This window comes from Scardinius erythrophthalmus (genome assembly GCF_964197995.2).
Source record: "Scardinius erythrophthalmus genome assembly, chromosome: 3".
In the NCBI taxonomy this organism is placed as follows: domain Eukaryota; kingdom Metazoa; phylum Chordata; class Actinopteri; order Cypriniformes; family Leuciscidae; genus Scardinius; species Scardinius erythrophthalmus.
The window spans coordinates 7,010,359-7,027,918 of NC_138223.1; the positions used below are offsets into that span (position 1 = coordinate 7,010,359).

A 17,560-nucleotide genomic window follows, 5' to 3' on the forward strand; every position below is an offset into this window, starting at 1 on the left:
TTACATGTGCAGCAGCAGCAGCATGTCTCGCATGCTCACAACAATGTCTGTGAATGTTTTGGCAGTATCAAGTCACGGTACTTGCTCTGCAGCAACAGCATAGCAGATCTATTCCACCAAGACCAAATACATTAACATTGCCATATCATATTACCTTTACCATGCCAATCTCTCAGAGAGTTGTCATGACAGAAATGACAAATGACGTGTTGTAATATGTGTTGAAAACAATGAAAGCTCTGCCCCAGCTTACAGGGAGCATTCTCAGAACTTAACGTTCTGCCAGGGTTTTCTCAAAGATGTATAGTATACAAACATTCTTCCAGTAATGTTAAAGAGGTCATAGGATGCTATTTTAAAAGTTCATTATTTTGTTTATTGGGTTAATAGAATAGGTTCACATGCTTAAATAACATTATTTTTCAAATACTGAACATTATTGCAGCACCTCTTTTCCCAGTCTGTCTGAAACAGGGTGTTTTTTTCCTTTGGAAGCCCCTCCTTCTGAAAATCTCAGAGTGCTCTGATTGGCCAGCAGACCCAGTACGTGAGATCTCAAGCATGTGTTGGAAATGTAATGCCCCTTGTCATAATCGCGAGCTTCAGCTTTATCGGTTTTACCATATTAGTTTGTGCCCAAGTCAGATTCTGAAAATGTGGATGATCAAGCTGATCGGTTGGAACCAACTTTACAAGCACGTCTTGAGCAGAACCAGCAGAAGTAGTCTTTGTATATGGTCGGCATGAAGCTGTCCTCTTTAAAATGTGCTGTGCACAAGCAAACCTATGGATTGTACTGCTCAAGAACAGCTTTATAAATAAATCTTAACCTTTGTGGGACACTATAAGCTTTGCAACTTTGCAGATTGTATACATGCACAAACCGATACATTACACACTAAAGGAAGAGGAAAACATAAAAAAAAAACATCATATGACCACTTTAATAGAAAGTTTGTTTAAATGGGACATGCAAAACATTCTTAGTTAGAACATATCTTTAGCAGGGGCAGAGGTCTCTCTTCATTATAGTCATGTTTTATCGATCGAACACATACTTGCATGATTATTTTTTGTTCTCAGGCTTGTACCAACTTTAATGACAGCGGGGCCTGTGTGACACAGTGTCCTCAGCCATTCGTCTACAATCCAACAACCTTCCAGCTCGAACACAACCCCAACGCCAAATACACCTATGGAGCTTTCTGTGTCAAGAAATGCCCACGTAAGTTACACTGATTAATCATGCATTGAATAAATAAATATAAAAATAAATAACTAAATAAAATCAGAGAATCCATTTTAAATGATGTGCATACTGACAGAATTTTCATTTTTGGGTGAACTGCCCCTTTAAAAAAAAAAGTGTCTTTACCAAGTAAGCTCTGTTGTTCTTTGACATAGATAACTTTGTGGTGGATCACAGCTCATGTGTCAGAGCCTGTCCGAGCAACAAGATGGAGATGGAGGAAAATAACATTAAGATGTGTATCCCGTGCACTGACATCTGTCCGAAAAGTACAATACTTACCATACTTACAAAGAACAGAAAATAACCTCTACGCTTATTAGGAACATATCTTTGTGGGTATGTTGATGTTTGTTTGTTTGTATGTGGTGTTCAGTGTGTGATGGTATAGGCACCGGCAGTCTTCAAATGGCTCAAACCGTAGATTCCAGCAATATTGAGAAGTTTGTCAATTGCACCAAGATAAACGGCAACCTCATCTTCCTCATCACAGGCATCAAAGGGTAAGGAATGGTTAAATCTTCCAGGCTGACAGTTTCAAGTATTCACAGATGACACATTTCGTGTCTCTCTTTGAACAGCGATGTGCCCTCAAATCATCTGTACGCAAAAAAATCGAAGTAAAACTTTTCTGTTTTTAGGACATCGTTATAGTGTAAACGTGCCCTCAGTTTAGATAGATTCTCATTCCCAGTGAGATTGACCTTGTTGTTTCCAAGACATTATTACTCCATCAAAACCTCTTTATTGAGCAGAATATCTTCCGTTGCATGGGTTTTCATGGTTACATGTCTTCTAATAACCTTTTTTCTGCTAAATATTTGTCTTAAAATGCACATTTAAGTAAACACAATTATTTGTTATGCCTTAATCAACCTGACTATATTAGTTTACGCAAACGTAAGTATCTTTAAGGGCAAGATCAAGTAGAAATAGCTTTTTACAACTGCTTATTTTAAATGTTTACTGTACAGTGTCATTTGTGTACGTCTTGACAAACACTCTTTGCATTCCTTAAACTCTTTACATGTTTTGCTTTGTTTAACAGAGACATGTATCATGGTATTGGCGCTCTGGATCCTGAGCGACTAAATGTGTTCCGCACCGTCAGAGAGATCACAGGTAGATAGAGGGAGAGAGGTTGTCATTATTTTTTAAGATAATTTGGTGCATTTAAGCATGCAAATTAAAAACAAATGTGAACACAACAATTCATTTCTTAAGACACTGTCACATTATTCATGGATGCTTATTTTTACAGCTAATAGGATTTGTTGCCGTATTTATTTGCTGAGTCTAATAGCTTAGAAAAAAATGAACAGTTAGTCATGTTAGAAGACTTTTATTTCATTAAAATCTGGTGTGTGCACATACAGATGTTATATTGCAGTTAATGGAGTGAAACGTAATGAAACCCGGCACAATAAGAAAGACCTATGACTTGTCGTGAATGCATTTCCCATGCCCACCATATAAACACACCTCTGATATTGATCATAAAAACATGTGCAACTAGTATGGAAATCACTCCCAATGAAACATGATATGTGTTTAATATTTGTTGGTGGGATATTACATTTCTACGTTTCTTCGTTACTTTTGCTTTGCTTTTTACTGCCACATCAAGACATTAACTATTGAACAATAGGTTTTAAATGTTGTTTGTTAATTCCATCCAAAGGTTACTTGAACATCCAGTCTTGGCCAGAAAACATGACTGACCTTGGTGTCTTTTCCAACCTTGTTACCATAGGAGGAAGAACTCTTTATAGGTACAAATCACATCATATTTGTGAGCAAATCAGTGAAGTATTTATCTTATTTGCATTATCATTATTTCACGGTCAACATCGGTGGAACTGACAACATTTTCATACAGTACTGCTCAATGAATCAAATTGTCTGCTAAATGACTACCAAATAAAAATGCAAACAATATGACAGAGCGATAGGTATGGAGGTTGTTTAGTGATCCTCATCTCATGTTTTCTCAGTGGTATTTCTCTGCTGATCCTGAAGCAGCGCTGGATCTCTTCACTGCAGTTCCAGTCTTTGACAGAGATCAGCGCCGGTAACGTCTACATGACCAACAACAGCCAGCTCTGCTTCTACAATACAGTGAACTGGACCGGTCTGTTCCGCACCAGCACCCAGAGAGCTCTGATCAAGAACAACAGGGACACCAGAGAGTGTAGTGAGTGTTCTAGGCAATACTGCCAAAAGAAAGAGATGGTTTTAATGCTGTTTTAGTAAAACAGGTGCACTCATTATAAACTTATCTTCTATTTGGTGACCATTTAAAATTGCCAAAACTATTTTAAGGTAAGACACTACTGATGAATAGCCTATGATAGCCTGATGAGTAATCACATTAAGTACATTAAGAAAATTGTATTCTGAAATGTTATGTTTTCATATGCAAATGAGGCGTTATCTAATTAAACGCGCTACTTTACATAAATCTCCAGAACAGAAATCTCAACTTTTTTTGACATATTAGAGTTTTTATAGAGAATATTGTCAACAGCCCAAAAAATAAAATACATTTTAGGAATAAAATATGGGGACTTTTCAGAAACATAATGATTTTTATATTGTACAAACAAACAGTACATTGTATCCCCTTACACTAAACCTACCCATTACAGAAAACTTCCTGCATTTTTACATTTTCAAAAAACATCACTTAGTATGATTTATAAGCTGTTTTCCTCATGGGGACAAAGAAATGTTTGTGATTTTGTATATATTGCAATCTTTGTGGGGACAATAATGTAGGGTTTACTAGGACACACTCACACACACTCTCTCTCACACACTCACACACTCACACTCACACACACACACACACACACACACACACACACACACACACACACACACACACACACACACACACACACACACACACACACACACACAATAATGAGATGTAGGTGGAAATGTTTACTGTATATCTTATTGGTCCTAAAAGTAGGCTTTGTTGTCTTTATGCAAAACATATATATATAATATATATATATATATATATATATATATATATATATATATATATATGTATATATATATATATATATATATATATATATATATATATATATATATATATATATATATATATATATATATATGTATATATATATATATATATATATATATATATATGTATATATATATATATATATATATATATATATATATATGTATATATATATATATATATATATATGTATATATATATATATGTATATATATATATATATATATATATATATATATATGTATATATATATATATATATATATATCATTTTTTTTTTTTTTTTTCATCTAATAAATTTGGGGCTGAATGTGTAAGATTGACACAGTATTGGCTTAATTTGTCAACTAAGTTACCATCTTACAGTACTTGAGCATTAGTAATAGACTAGTAGAGTAGGATGGCCAGTTTACAAATTTCAATTGACTTCAACTTTGGGACACATAGGACATAAAGATAATCGTTTTACAGGGCAATATCTTATGTGTGATAAGAATTCACTGAACTGATGAAATGGAGAAGCACAGGCTTATCTGTAATGGAGATGTTGACAGTTGCAGAACACTTCCCACAGTGCCACACTGCCAAGCCGCACTTGATGTAATTAGTGTGATAATAAGTGTGTGGTGTGCAGGATCAATCGCGCTGTTAGCTGGCTCATCATTGGCCTCTTTTCCACACTACCGATCACAGTAGTCTGATATCCCTGGATTGTTCAACAGCCACGATTCATGGATTCGGTACCAATATCTAACATCAGCAATATGTATTTAAAAAAAAATAGAAAAATTAACATGGGCAGTTTTCTTTTGAAAACATATTGGTGCAGAGGAACATACAGATGTTTAGCCATATGTACACCAGTATATGGTGTACATATGGTCTAAAAAACAAAAACTCAATGCATATCATGGGGCCTTTAAAATTGTTTATTGTGTAACTTGTGTCCATAAATTGGCCGTATATGAGTGTGAAGTAATTTCTTTGAATGTCTTCTGCAGCTCAGCAAAAGATGGTTTGTGATTCGCTGTGTTCAGCGGCAGGATGCTGGGGTCCCGGTCCAGATCAATGTCTCTCTTGTAAATACTTCAGCCGAGGAAGGACGTGTGTAAAATCCTGTAATCTTTATGATGGGTGAGTAAAAGACAAATTGGACACAGACATCAGATAATGAAGAAACAAGCACAAATATGATCTGCTCTTTCTAGAATCATGCTGAAATTTAGATTTACAGCACCAGTCTAAAGTGGTACTTGTCTGTCTATCTAAATCTGTCTGTCTATCTATCTATCTATCTATCTATCTATCTATCTATCTATCTATCTATCTATCTATCTATCTATCTATCTATCTATCTATCTATCTATCTATCTATCTATCTATCTATCTATATATATATATATATATATATATATATATATATATATATATATATATATATATATATATATTTCTACACTTTATTTCAATTGTACACTTTAGACATTCTGCTAACTAAAAGTTACTTTACAACTACATGTTAACTAACTCTCATTAGTGTTTTGGTAGGCTGTAGTAGACTGTTAGTAGACCGTTAGGTTCGGGTTAGTGAAATAAGTTGACATGTACTTGCAAATATACTTATAGTCAGTATAATGTCTGTTGGGGGACTATCCAAATATCAAAACCAAAAATATTGCAAAAAGATGGGATACCGGTCAAGTGTTCTGCTTTTTGAGTTTCTTCGAGTTTCTTTATCCTTTTAAAAAACATTTTATATTATGATTCATATAATGCACATCATATAATTCACAACATAATTCTTTAATAACACTGATTTTAATTATTTAAGCCTATATGTTTTTGGATCAATATCTATTTAAGAAACCTAGATGCAAAAATCCAGTCGAGTGGTCAAATGTCAAGTTGACAATTTATTTATCTTTACAGACCAGTTACACGACTTCATTCTGCTAATGTTTCATGATTAAGACCCATTGTGTGGGCAGCATTTTAAACGCAAGTTCTGATGTACACATCACTAGATTATTGGCCCATGATAACTGCAGTATTTTTTTTTTTTTTTTTATGAAGACTATCTATCATTTAGATTGCCATTCACCCCTAGTCACTTTGTAAACAGAATTGCGTACAAACTTGTGCCTTGGGGATGTGTGAGAAAAGATTAAAAGAATCAGAGAGAGGGATGGATTTCATCTAAAAGTTCCTAGTCTGAACCCAGAAGGCAGCAGCACTATGTCTGGCCAGTGCTACTGCACAGGCCAAAATCCAGCTAATTGTTCCACGGCCTGTCCCAAGCGAGCTCAGAACACACTGCCATCTGTGAGTGACAAAGAGGAAACACTGATCTGACAACAAATTTACATTCTGGTCCTCTGGGACCGTCAGAGAAGAGCTCTGTGGTTGGCACTGCTTTTCTGGTGTAGTCATTAAACAATGGCAACTCTGACCAACATCTGAATAGGATTCCCAGTGGCATGAAAATGTAATTTAGTTCCTAACAATAATCAGCTGTGGGGGAGTGTCATATTTTAGAGAATGAACTGGGGTCTCATTACACTCAATTAATAGTGATTTAAATCAGCTGCTGTTGTGTGGAGTCTATAATGTGCCAAACCGCTCCAGTTGCTCAACCAAGAGTTCGGACCTGAGAGCAGCGCTATGTATTTTTCCTGAAGTAATTGGTGTTAGAGGTTCTGATTACTTAGAGAATCAATTTAATTAAAATTAAAGTTAAAATTAAAAATTAAAACAAAATGATCAAATAAAATATACAAGTTTTAGACAAGAGGTAGGTAGGTAGGTAAATACATTTTTTTTTTTTAGAGAATCATTTTAAATGTGTGCTGAATTAGATTTTAATAACAGAGGCACTTCAAAAGACGAAGTACGTCAAAAAGCGAGATAAAATTAAGTGCTTTTACTGAGAAAAAAGGCAATCACATGCAACCTTTCTCAATGCCAAACTTCCTAGCTTCCCTGAATTAGATTTTAAAATAAAAATATCTATTTGACAGCTGTAGGTAGGTTGGTAGACAGAAGCCTTGGTAGATAGTTCTGATTCTGATTATTAGATTTAAATTTAAATAATGTTTGCTGAATTTAACTTTAAAATAAAATAATAAAATATACAAGTTGAGAGTTGTAGGCAAATTTGCATTATTTAGACAATCTATGTAAATTATGTTTGCTGAATTCGATTTTAGAATAAATTGTCCATTTGACAGTTGTAGGTAGGTAGAAGCCTTGTCAAATAGTTCTGATTACAATTATTTAGAGAATCAATTTATTTTTTTTTTGCTGAATTTAAATTTAAAACTTTAACTCGCTTTGTTGCAAAGTTGGTATTTAAATGAACAAGGTCTTTTTTCGAGAGAGAGAGAGAGAGAACTGAGTTGTTCCCCTCGCGGAACCGGTGTCTGAGGCATGTGTAACAGCACCCCCCTTTTTCTAGCAACACGATGCCCCACTTTTTCATTCTTTTCCTCTTCTTCCTTTCTTCCACTCCCCTTCCAGAGTCATTACTCTCTTCTCTGTCACTCTCTCCAGGCCTGGATATTAAGAAAGGTTATACTCCTTCTCATTGCCCCAGTCTACGGTTGGAAATTGTTAGATGTGGGTCATAGACTTAGCCGAGGCTATGTTGTTTTTCTGATAGCATTGCTCTAAGGGATCTAGACTCTCCTGGAGCATGGCTTGGAGTTTGAGATTCCAATTGAGCATAGAAGCTTCAGGGCCTTGCCTAGCATCGCTATATTAGTTACTGGGAGCAATGTTGTGCAAGGTGTGTACTATCACACACTAACGTATTATTGGCTACGGCCTTGGAGCTTTAGACTTAAGGGTTTTTAGATTGCTCTAACCACAAGCAGGCACTGGTCAGCATGGTGTAGTTAGTATTGATGCCCCAATAGTGTCAATCAACGCAGTGTTAGTTCCCTCGAAATGTAACGTCTAGGTTACGTATGTAACCCCGGTTCCCTGAGAAGGGAACAAGACGCTGCGTCACGTTGCCATGCTTCACAGGCACACCTGCACATCTTCCTTCAGACAATATGATTCTGATGACGTGCTGTCAGGCGCCCTTCTTATACACTGGGGTGCAACTGTCAGCCATGAATGGCGTGTTGTTACACGTGCATTAGACACCGGGTTGCACGAGGGTGTCTCCCGAGGGTGTCAGTCGACGCAGCATCTAGTTCACTTCTCTAGGAACTGGGGTTATTTACAAATGTATTATTTGTCAGCAAAATGCTAGCCTGGCTCCGCCCTCCTACGTACTTCCGCTCAATTTTCATTTTCCTTCAGTACTCCGTCTGGGTTTGCGGTATATTCTTGGGTTTTCTCCGGCCAATTTTTTAGCGGTCCAATCAGCGAACAGAGGGAGTGGTTGAGAACGATGACGTTGAGGTCATGCGCTATAGGGTTACATGTCGACCAAACGTTAGCGATAGGTTATGGCAGATCCAGAGTGGCTCTGTGCAGATCCAGTAGTTTTCAATTTCAACAGAGTACCGCCTTCAAGGAAGTTAATGCTTGTCAATAGAGTGGCCAGACTCTCTGTACAAATGAAATGTACGAGAGTCTGGTAGGACCAGGCTAGCAAAATGCTTCATCCGGCAGATTTTTGACAGCTCCAGGGCTTTTGTGAAAACTGGCAGTTTCTTTCAGTTGTTCCCCGCCATTTGGAGAGGACTACAATGAAGTCTACATACACAGAGGTTTTTCAGATTTTCTGTCACGGTGTTCTCTCAATGTGTATGATTCTTTGCAGCCTTTTATAGAACAGCTAAACAAACACACAACTTTTGAGGTGCAAGTTGAAGGAGAAAACATGACGAAAAGAAAATATAACTGCACACTTTCTTAAGCACATTTTAGTGTTACCAAATCTGATAACTTATCAATACCATTATTTGCAGCCTTTTACCACAGCCTACAATGCGCTGGATCCTTCACTGGAAACCCAAAAAAAAGCTAACTCCCATTAAAAGTGTACTCTTTGAATTCTTGCACCCGGGAACAATACAAGTCGACACCATTGTGACTAAAAGTTTGCTAAGTATTTCCTACAAAAGCAAGTCAGTATTTGACTGTGGTTAAGCATATCTATAGCAGACTGGTGGGATGGGCTTTGGACGGCAACATGCCCCAGTGCATTATGGGTGTTGACAAAAGGAAAAACAACAGCCTTTTTTCTCTGTTTTCTAGTCAGGTAGCACAGATTTAAAAAAATTCCGCCTTTCTGATGCATAGGCAGCCAAGTTTTATAGAATGCCCATTTTACCAGTGGTGAAGCTACTCCTTTAGAGTTGGTAGGTAGATGGAAGACTTGGAAGTTAGTTAAGTTGGTTTAGGGTTCATCACATTAGCACCCATTCTGACCATAACATTTTCCAGTGTGAGAAACTTCAAACTGTGAGTGCACTCGATTTCCGATGTTTTAAGATCTTGAAGGTTTCTTTCATCCTCACTCTGTTATTGACAAGGCACCATCTTCCCCTGTTTGGGAACCGCCTCTCAAAATTTCCCTCTGAAACATGGGCTGATGGAAACGAACAAAGGAAAGGGTATTGATGGCTCTGCTAGGCAGCTCCTCTGCCGTATCTCCCACAATCTGAGCTGCCATCTGCTTAGATCAAATTTAAAGAGGACTGTTTGTTCTATCCTCTCAGACCAGTGCAGAGAAAGATTTCTCTAATTAAAATGCCATTATTTTTTCATGGATCTTACTCAGCCGACTAGCATATTAGCCAAGTTCTCGCCAGTGTGTGAATGTAGTGTCTGTGGTTCAGTTGGCCATGGTTCAAGAAGACATGGAGGATGAGTCGGAGACAAAACAAAACCTGCTGTATGTGTTGTCGCTGAGACAATACATCATGTTATGTATATGTGCTTTGACTGAAATTCTTTTGACTGATTGGCATGATAAAATAAGAATTAAACATAAACAGCCAAATAGAAAAAATATATAGAACTGTCTGAATATTTCTATTTGTTTGAATGTTTTAGAGATGATCGAGAGTTTGCCAATGGATCTGTGTGTGTGGAGTGTGACAACCAGTGTGAAAAGGCTGAAGATAAAACTCTTAGCTGTCATGGCCCTGTAAGTAAACCAAGCAGTGTTTAACATTCTTAATATATTCCAAAGAAAAACAAAATGTTTTCTTCTTAATATTTCATAAACATGTATTAACTTTCCTTTTTTTTTTTTTTATCCCACCCTATATTTTTAGCATTGACTTTCAGACCATTTTAAAATCTACCATTTTTCAGAAATAAAATGTGTTGCAAAGCCATTTAATGTTGACAATTTTTAAAATGCCTTTAATTTGACTTCACTACTTAAGCCCCACCCACCAGGGGCATCATTGTGACATTTTGGATATTTGTCTGCAAATTAAGTTAGCAGTACTCAATTTTTTCTGTAAAATGCAAGTGCAGTGGTTTTAGACTAAACGCAGATGAACAAAGCTGTCAGCTTCTTAAGATAACCTGTCTGTCCATCTCAATTCCTAAGCTGCATAATTAGCAAACATCAGAGCTGTCAGAGAATGTAAGAACTCGCCCAACTGTGTGACACCCACTTCAAAGTGGGCAATTATTTATATCAAATATGTATGAATTTATGTTGTCAACACCGCTATGTGACTTTAAGTAAAACTTTAATGACATTTTAATGTTGCTCAAACTCAAGAAAGTACCCATATTTGACATGTGCATAAAATGTAACAGTGTTTCTTTTGGGTTAAGCATCAATATAACATTATTGTAAGTAGTTTATTATCCTTTACTTGTCCCTCTTGATTTGTCATGTACGACTACTGGACAAATATTTTATAGGTGATTCTCCTGCATTTTGTTTGCATGGTTTAGGGTCCAGATCACTGTGTGAAATGTTTGCATCTGAAAGATGGGCCCAACTGTGTGGAGAAATGCCCTGATGGTCTGCAGGGAGCAAACAGCTTCATCTTCAAATATGCTGAGACCAACAACGAGTGCCATCTCTGCCACCCCAACTGCACCCAGGGGTAAGCAGCATCTGCCTGTATGTGTGTTTGCTTTTTCCTCCGGGCTCCAGCACTACTCAACACAAATAGACTTTTTTTTGAGGCTCTGTGATTTTATCATCATCATGGCAACTGCAATAATTACAGTACAAACATCTTTCCATGTCTTCTTGCCTTCATAATAAGGAGCAAGTTATAAATACCATGTGAAGGTAGAAATTTGACGATGTTTACAGCAACTTTTACTATGGCTTATCCAATAATATTTTCATCGTACCGAGGATGCTAGTATTTGATCAAAACTACAGTAATATTATAAGGCATTATTTACAATTTAAAATAACTGTTTTCTATTTTTTCCTTTTTAAATAAAATGTATTCCTGTGATGCAAAGCTGAATTTTCAGCATCATTACTCCAGTCTTCAGTGTCACATGATCCTTCAGAAATCATTCTAATATGCTGATTTGCTGCTCAAGAAACATTTCTTATTATTATCAATGTTGAAAATGGTGGAATCTGATATAGGGTACAATGTGCTTTTCACTAGTACCATAGTATGATTGCATGATTGCATAGTATGATTTTTTGTCAAACATTGATAGAGCTACTAGTTTTGTGTGAAAATAAATCATAAAAGTGGTTTGTTTAATTGTTTGTTTGTTTGTTTGTTACCTTGAACAAAACTGAAAATCATTAACAAGACCTTTGTCTCAAAATATAGTCAAAAATGTTCTTATATGCTACTTAATCTAGATTTGATAAAACATTAAATATTACATCAAATTATGCCGTGTTGTTTACTAATTATGTTTACACTGCATGAGTTTAGCCCCGATTTTCACTCGCCGACAGATTTAGCGAAATAGCCGACACCCCGAAATCAGAGGAAAATCGATGCTCGTTTACACGAGTGACAATCACGTAGTCTGCATTATCAAATACGCGATCTGAGAGAATCGACGATGCGTCGCCGTCGCCCGTGAGATATTTAGTGATGTTAGCTGTTTAAAAGAGAACAAAGTCAAATGCGCGCCATTTACCCCTGTGTGCCTTTAGCCCCGTTGTACCCTATTTTTATTGTATTTTTAAGATTCTTTGATGAATAGAAAGTTCAAAAGAATAGTATATATGAAATAGAACCTTTTGTAACATTATAAAATACAAATAATAAAAATAAAAAAAAAATACTGATAATATATTTGATCGAAATGCATACCACACATACATTAGCCTACTCGCTTTTAAAAGAATAGCTTTAAAACTTAGGAGTGTGACTTGAGACTAAAGGATCCTCCTGTGTGGCACCTGAGCTTTCAGAAGTTCACTAGCCCTGCTCTAGGCAATTCTTTTGCTCAGTTTCATCGTGGAAATCCCATTAATTCAAAACAGCCCAATCTACATGTAACTATGTAAACTTTAACTGCCCAGTGGGATGACGAATTTGGGTGCAGTTCCACAGACCTTCGGTGTCACGTCCCACAGATCTGAGGCAGATCATACTGTGCATGGACACACAAGAGACATCCACCCAGTCTGAGCCTCTGGTTTGTTCTGGTCTGTCTTGGCTCTCAAATCAAAGCTCTTGCAATGCTCTAGGACACCATAGCAAAGCGCTTGCAATCCCTTCATCTTGTGGGTGACAGTCATTGCCACTGGTTACTGTCAGGCATGGGCTCTTCAGCACGGTTCTCTATGATTACTGAACCCAGTCACCACTATCACAGTGCTCCTTATTTCAGTATGTAAAGCTCATGCGATGATCATCAAAGAGGCTAATGCTAGATAGATGACTAGGTAGATCACATGGTGCACATTTACTGTTCAAAGCTTAGACTCAGTAAGATTTTTTTCATGATTCTGAAAGGCATGCTCACCTGACAGTAAAAAAAGGACAGCAAAAACAGTAATATTGTGAAATTTAAAGTAAAACATTTTTTTTTTTTTAAATGTAATTTATCCCTGTGATGCAAAGCTGATTTTCAGCATCATTACTCCAGTAGTGTCACATGATCCTTGCTGATTTGCTGCTCAAGAAACATTTTCTATTATTTGAAAACGGTTTACTGCTTATTTTTGTATAAACAATGATACAGTTTTTCAGGATTCTTTGATGAATAGAAAGTTCAAAAGAACAGCGTTTATTTGAAATAATGTTTGTGTAACAATGTAAATGTCTTTACGGTCACTTTTGATCAATGTAATGTGTTCTTGCTGATCTTTAAAAAAAACGAACCCCAAACTTTTGATCAGTAGTGTATGCGACAAGCTATTACACCTTATATTCATCATCATTGTTTTATAAATCTTTATTGTAGTAATAATATTTTAATGATTATTTTCGGTCTAATTTTCTGTATCACAGGTGTACTGGACCCCGGATTCAAGATTGTATTGGGATGCTGGACAGGTAAACACCCAAAAGTTTTCCTCATACGTTTTTATTTTTTTCATTCCTCAAACTATTCAAGGCACTGGTTATATATATATATATATATATATATATTTATATATTTATATATATATATATATATATATATATATATATATATATATATATATATATATATATATATATATATATATATAAAGAATAATTTAAATACAATTCAAAACATTACAATATCTTTAGAGATAATCTCTGTATAAAGGGATTCTGAACGGTTTTAGATTTTTTTTTTTTTTTAACTGAACGGTATATTTTCCTCCAGGACTCCTCTGATTGCAGCTGGGGTGATTGGGGGGATGTTTGTGGTCGTAATCGTGGCGCTCGGATTTGCTATCTTTTTCCGTCGGAAGAGCATCAAGAAGAAAAGAGCTTTACGCCGTTTCTTAGAAACAGAGGTGAGAGCTAAAAATCTGCCAACATTTAAAGGCGTTTCAATAATTTGGAAGCGGTGCACTAATTTTATAAACATTTGATATCAGGAGACACAAAGTCTGAGAAAAAAAAATAAAAAATGCAGACAAAAAGCCTGGCCAGTGAAATTGGTGTTGTGGTGCATGGACAGGTCTGTGGGCTCTATAGCCAGTCTTAACTTTCCATTTGAAAGTGCTTCTCCCACTTCAATGGCAGGAAACCTCAAATGGAATAATGGAGATCATTTTCAGATTCTTAAATGGCAACTTCTGAAAGTTCTTCAAAATGCATTTGAAATAAAGTCAATATTATGGAATCTGCAGTCTTGTTAGGGAGTGTATAGCCCCAAATTGATTTGCTGTTTCAGTATCTATTTCTTGCGGATAAATCCAGTGTTGCAGGATTATTTGTTGTTGTTTTTATTGAAAGACATATAATATACTCAATATAAGGATTAATAAATAATTTAGAAATAGGGTCTGTCTATAGCAACCATTATGGCATAGGATTTTTTTATTTTATTGGTGGTTCTGTCACCCATATTAAAGAGTTGAAACCTAAGGAAAAGTATAGCGATCTGAATTCGGAGGACCGGAGATACATGCAGGAATATATGGATGCAGTAGCTCACATACTATAGATAATGAGGTTCAAGGTTAAAATAAGTATTTTGAACTGAATACATGATGAGATTGGCAACCACTGCAGAGTGATATGAATAGCAATTTGTAAATATGAGAAGTACAGCAGCAATTGTGCATGTTTTTTTAAAGGTATTGTAATTTGACAAAGGTTTTAGTGGCTAGGTAAATGAAAACAGATTAAGAGGCCATGAATTAGTCTTCCAGGTTTTGACGTCATCCCTGCAGCACTCTTTAACGTCACTGAAAGAGTATAAACACAGGCATAACTCGAGAAGTAAAGAAGAGGAGATAAAAACTGAGCAATTTAAACTGAAAAAAAGCAGAGCAAATTGGCAAAACACAGACTGTAACCAAATGAAAACATATGATGACAATAATGAAATCATACCGTCCATAATGGTGCCAACTAGTTACTGGCAGATGAAGCTCAAGTAGGTATTGTAGTTATGTATGAATTTTGATTATGTTTTTTGAGCAGTTGGTGGAGCCTTTAACACCGAGCGGCACGGCGCCAAACCAGGCACAGTTACGTATACTGAAGGAGACGGAGCTTAAGAGGGTCAAGATCTTGGGAACAGGAGCCTTTGGCACTGTTTACAAGGTACTACATTCACTTTTATGATTCATGTGTTTATGAGTTCTGCGTGTTTCCTGAACTTATGCTGCCATTTTTTTTTTATAAGGGAATCTGGATTCCAGAAGGAGAAACAGTGAAGATTCCAGTGGCCATAAAGATACTCAATGAAAGTACAGGACCTAAAGCCAATGTGGAATTTATGGATGTGAGTCATTTATAATTAAACCTTTACTGTTTACCATCATTTGCAAATTATATTGCAAGATCAAACAAGTGAATGAATATAGCCAACAGAGCAAATCTAATAACACAATAATTTCTGACAATTACATGCATTTTCATATACATTTAACATTAAATAAATATGACTAAGCAACTTAAGCTCTTGCTTTTGAAGCCATATGGGCTTTGAGTAGATTTCTTAACAGCATGCTAAAGTTAAAGGAAGCTGTTTGTATTGAACACAAGGGGAGCTGTTCACATGGATATCAAGTTTTTAAACCAGGCTCATTTTGCATTTAATTTATGTAACTGAATTATTGCATAAATATGCACTACAGTTAAAAATTTGGTGTATTTTTTGGTGATTTTGAATGAAGTATCTTATGCTCACCAGGGCTGCATTATGATATGTATTGTATCATGAGTTAGTTGGCGATACTCAACCCCAGATTGGAGTACTAATTGGACTTAGAGTTCACATAATGTATAATGACCAAAATGATCCATAGCGTTGATGAAAACAACACATTTCCAGTGTTTCTCTTTTTGCCCTCCAGGAGGCGCTGATCATGGCCAGCATGGAGCATCCTCATTTAGTGCGTCTGTTGGGGGTCTGCTTGAGTCCCACTATTCAGCTGGTGACTCAGCTCATGCCCCACGGCTGCCTGCTGGACTACGTACATGAGCACCAGGAGAACATCGGCTCCCAGCTGCTGCTCAACTGGTGCGTGCAGATCGCAAAGGTAAGACTGTGTTTTTGCCTCTGTTGTTGAGCATGTACAGCGAAAAACATTGTCTCAAATAATGAATCTCTACATACCCTTCCCAGAGTTCATAGTAAATGCACTTTACTTGAAGTTTTTTTACACTGAACGCACATATCTGCAGGCTGCTGAACCACTAAAACCCACAGTTGCTTTGGCTCAGTCGGGTACCACATCAAACACAAGGACGTTCTTAGAAGTGCTTCGAAGGAAGACGCTCCGGTGTCTCATGCGTCAAATGAGTGCAACTGCCCCCTACCACGTTTAAAGAGAAAATCTTCTTTCTTCAGCTCTGTGATTGAAATGTTATGTAATGGACTGGTGTATGAAGGAGTTCGGGGAAAATATCCTCAGCTACCCATTTCCTACTCAGCATTGCATGAAATATTTATTTAGCTGTGGTGCTCAAAGAGTCAAAGCAAGTTGAAGTCCAGTTCGTGTCATTTGCATCCAGTTTCCAGTTTGTCACTCCAGTATCGTAATCCCTGTCTATCTTTGCATCCACATTATACTGTACTGTTCATTTTTTTAAAGAAATGAATCATTTTAATCAGCATGGATGCATTAAATTGCTAAACGTAACAGTCAAGACATTCATAATGTTACAAAAGATTTCAAAAAGATGAATCCTGTTCTTTTGAACTTTCTATTCGTTTAATAATCCTGTATTTCCACAAAAAAATATGAAGCAGCACAACTGTTTTCAACATTGATAATGATAGGAAATGTTTCTTGAGCAGCAAATCAGCATATTAGAATGATTTCTGAAAGGTCATGTGACACTGAAGACAGGAGAGAAAGCTAAAAAATCTGAAATAAATTACATTTTAAAATATATTAAAACATATCATTATATCGTACACTCTCAGAAAAAAAGGTACAAAAGCTGTCACAGTGACGGTACCTTTTCAAAAGGTACACCTTTGTACCTAAAGAGTGCATATTAGTCCCTAAAAGGTACATTTTGGTACCAAAAGTGTACATATTAGTTCCTAAAGTGTACATATTAGTACCTAAATGGTACATATTAGAACCCTTTTGAAGGGTACTGTCCCAGTGAAAGCTTTTGTACCTTTTTCTCTGAGAGTGTATATTTATTTTCACAATATTACTATTTTCACTGTATTTTTGATCAAATAAATGTAGCCTTTGGTGATCAGAAGAGACTTCTTTCAAAAATATTGATTATCTTACCC

The 17,560-nt window shown here is 36.3% G+C and overlaps 1 protein-coding gene across 1 annotated transcript in view; it reads left to right on the forward strand.

Annotated features, from left to right (window-relative positions):
- Positions 1 to 17,560, forward strand: part of LOC308688530 (receptor tyrosine-protein kinase erbB-4-like) — a 163,237-nt gene that overhangs the window by 125,803 nt on the left and 19,874 nt on the right. Inside the window, exons 7-20 of the mRNA XM_081361656.1 lie at positions 1,084 to 1,225; positions 1,405 to 1,518; positions 1,626 to 1,752; positions 2,298 to 2,371; positions 2,931 to 3,021; positions 3,244 to 3,443; positions 5,290 to 5,422; positions 10,301 to 10,394; positions 11,165 to 11,319; positions 13,663 to 13,707; positions 14,009 to 14,141; positions 15,280 to 15,402; positions 15,485 to 15,583; positions 16,158 to 16,343. Of these exons, the coding sequence (XP_081217782.1) occupies positions 1,084 to 1,225; positions 1,405 to 1,518; positions 1,626 to 1,752; positions 2,298 to 2,371; positions 2,931 to 3,021; positions 3,244 to 3,443; positions 5,290 to 5,422; positions 10,301 to 10,394; positions 11,165 to 11,319; positions 13,663 to 13,707; positions 14,009 to 14,141; positions 15,280 to 15,402; positions 15,485 to 15,583; positions 16,158 to 16,343 (1,716 nt within the window). The remainder of the gene's footprint in view (positions 1 to 1,083; positions 1,226 to 1,404; positions 1,519 to 1,625; positions 1,753 to 2,297; positions 2,372 to 2,930; positions 3,022 to 3,243; positions 3,444 to 5,289; positions 5,423 to 10,300; positions 10,395 to 11,164; positions 11,320 to 13,662; positions 13,708 to 14,008; positions 14,142 to 15,279; positions 15,403 to 15,484; positions 15,584 to 16,157; positions 16,344 to 17,560) is intronic.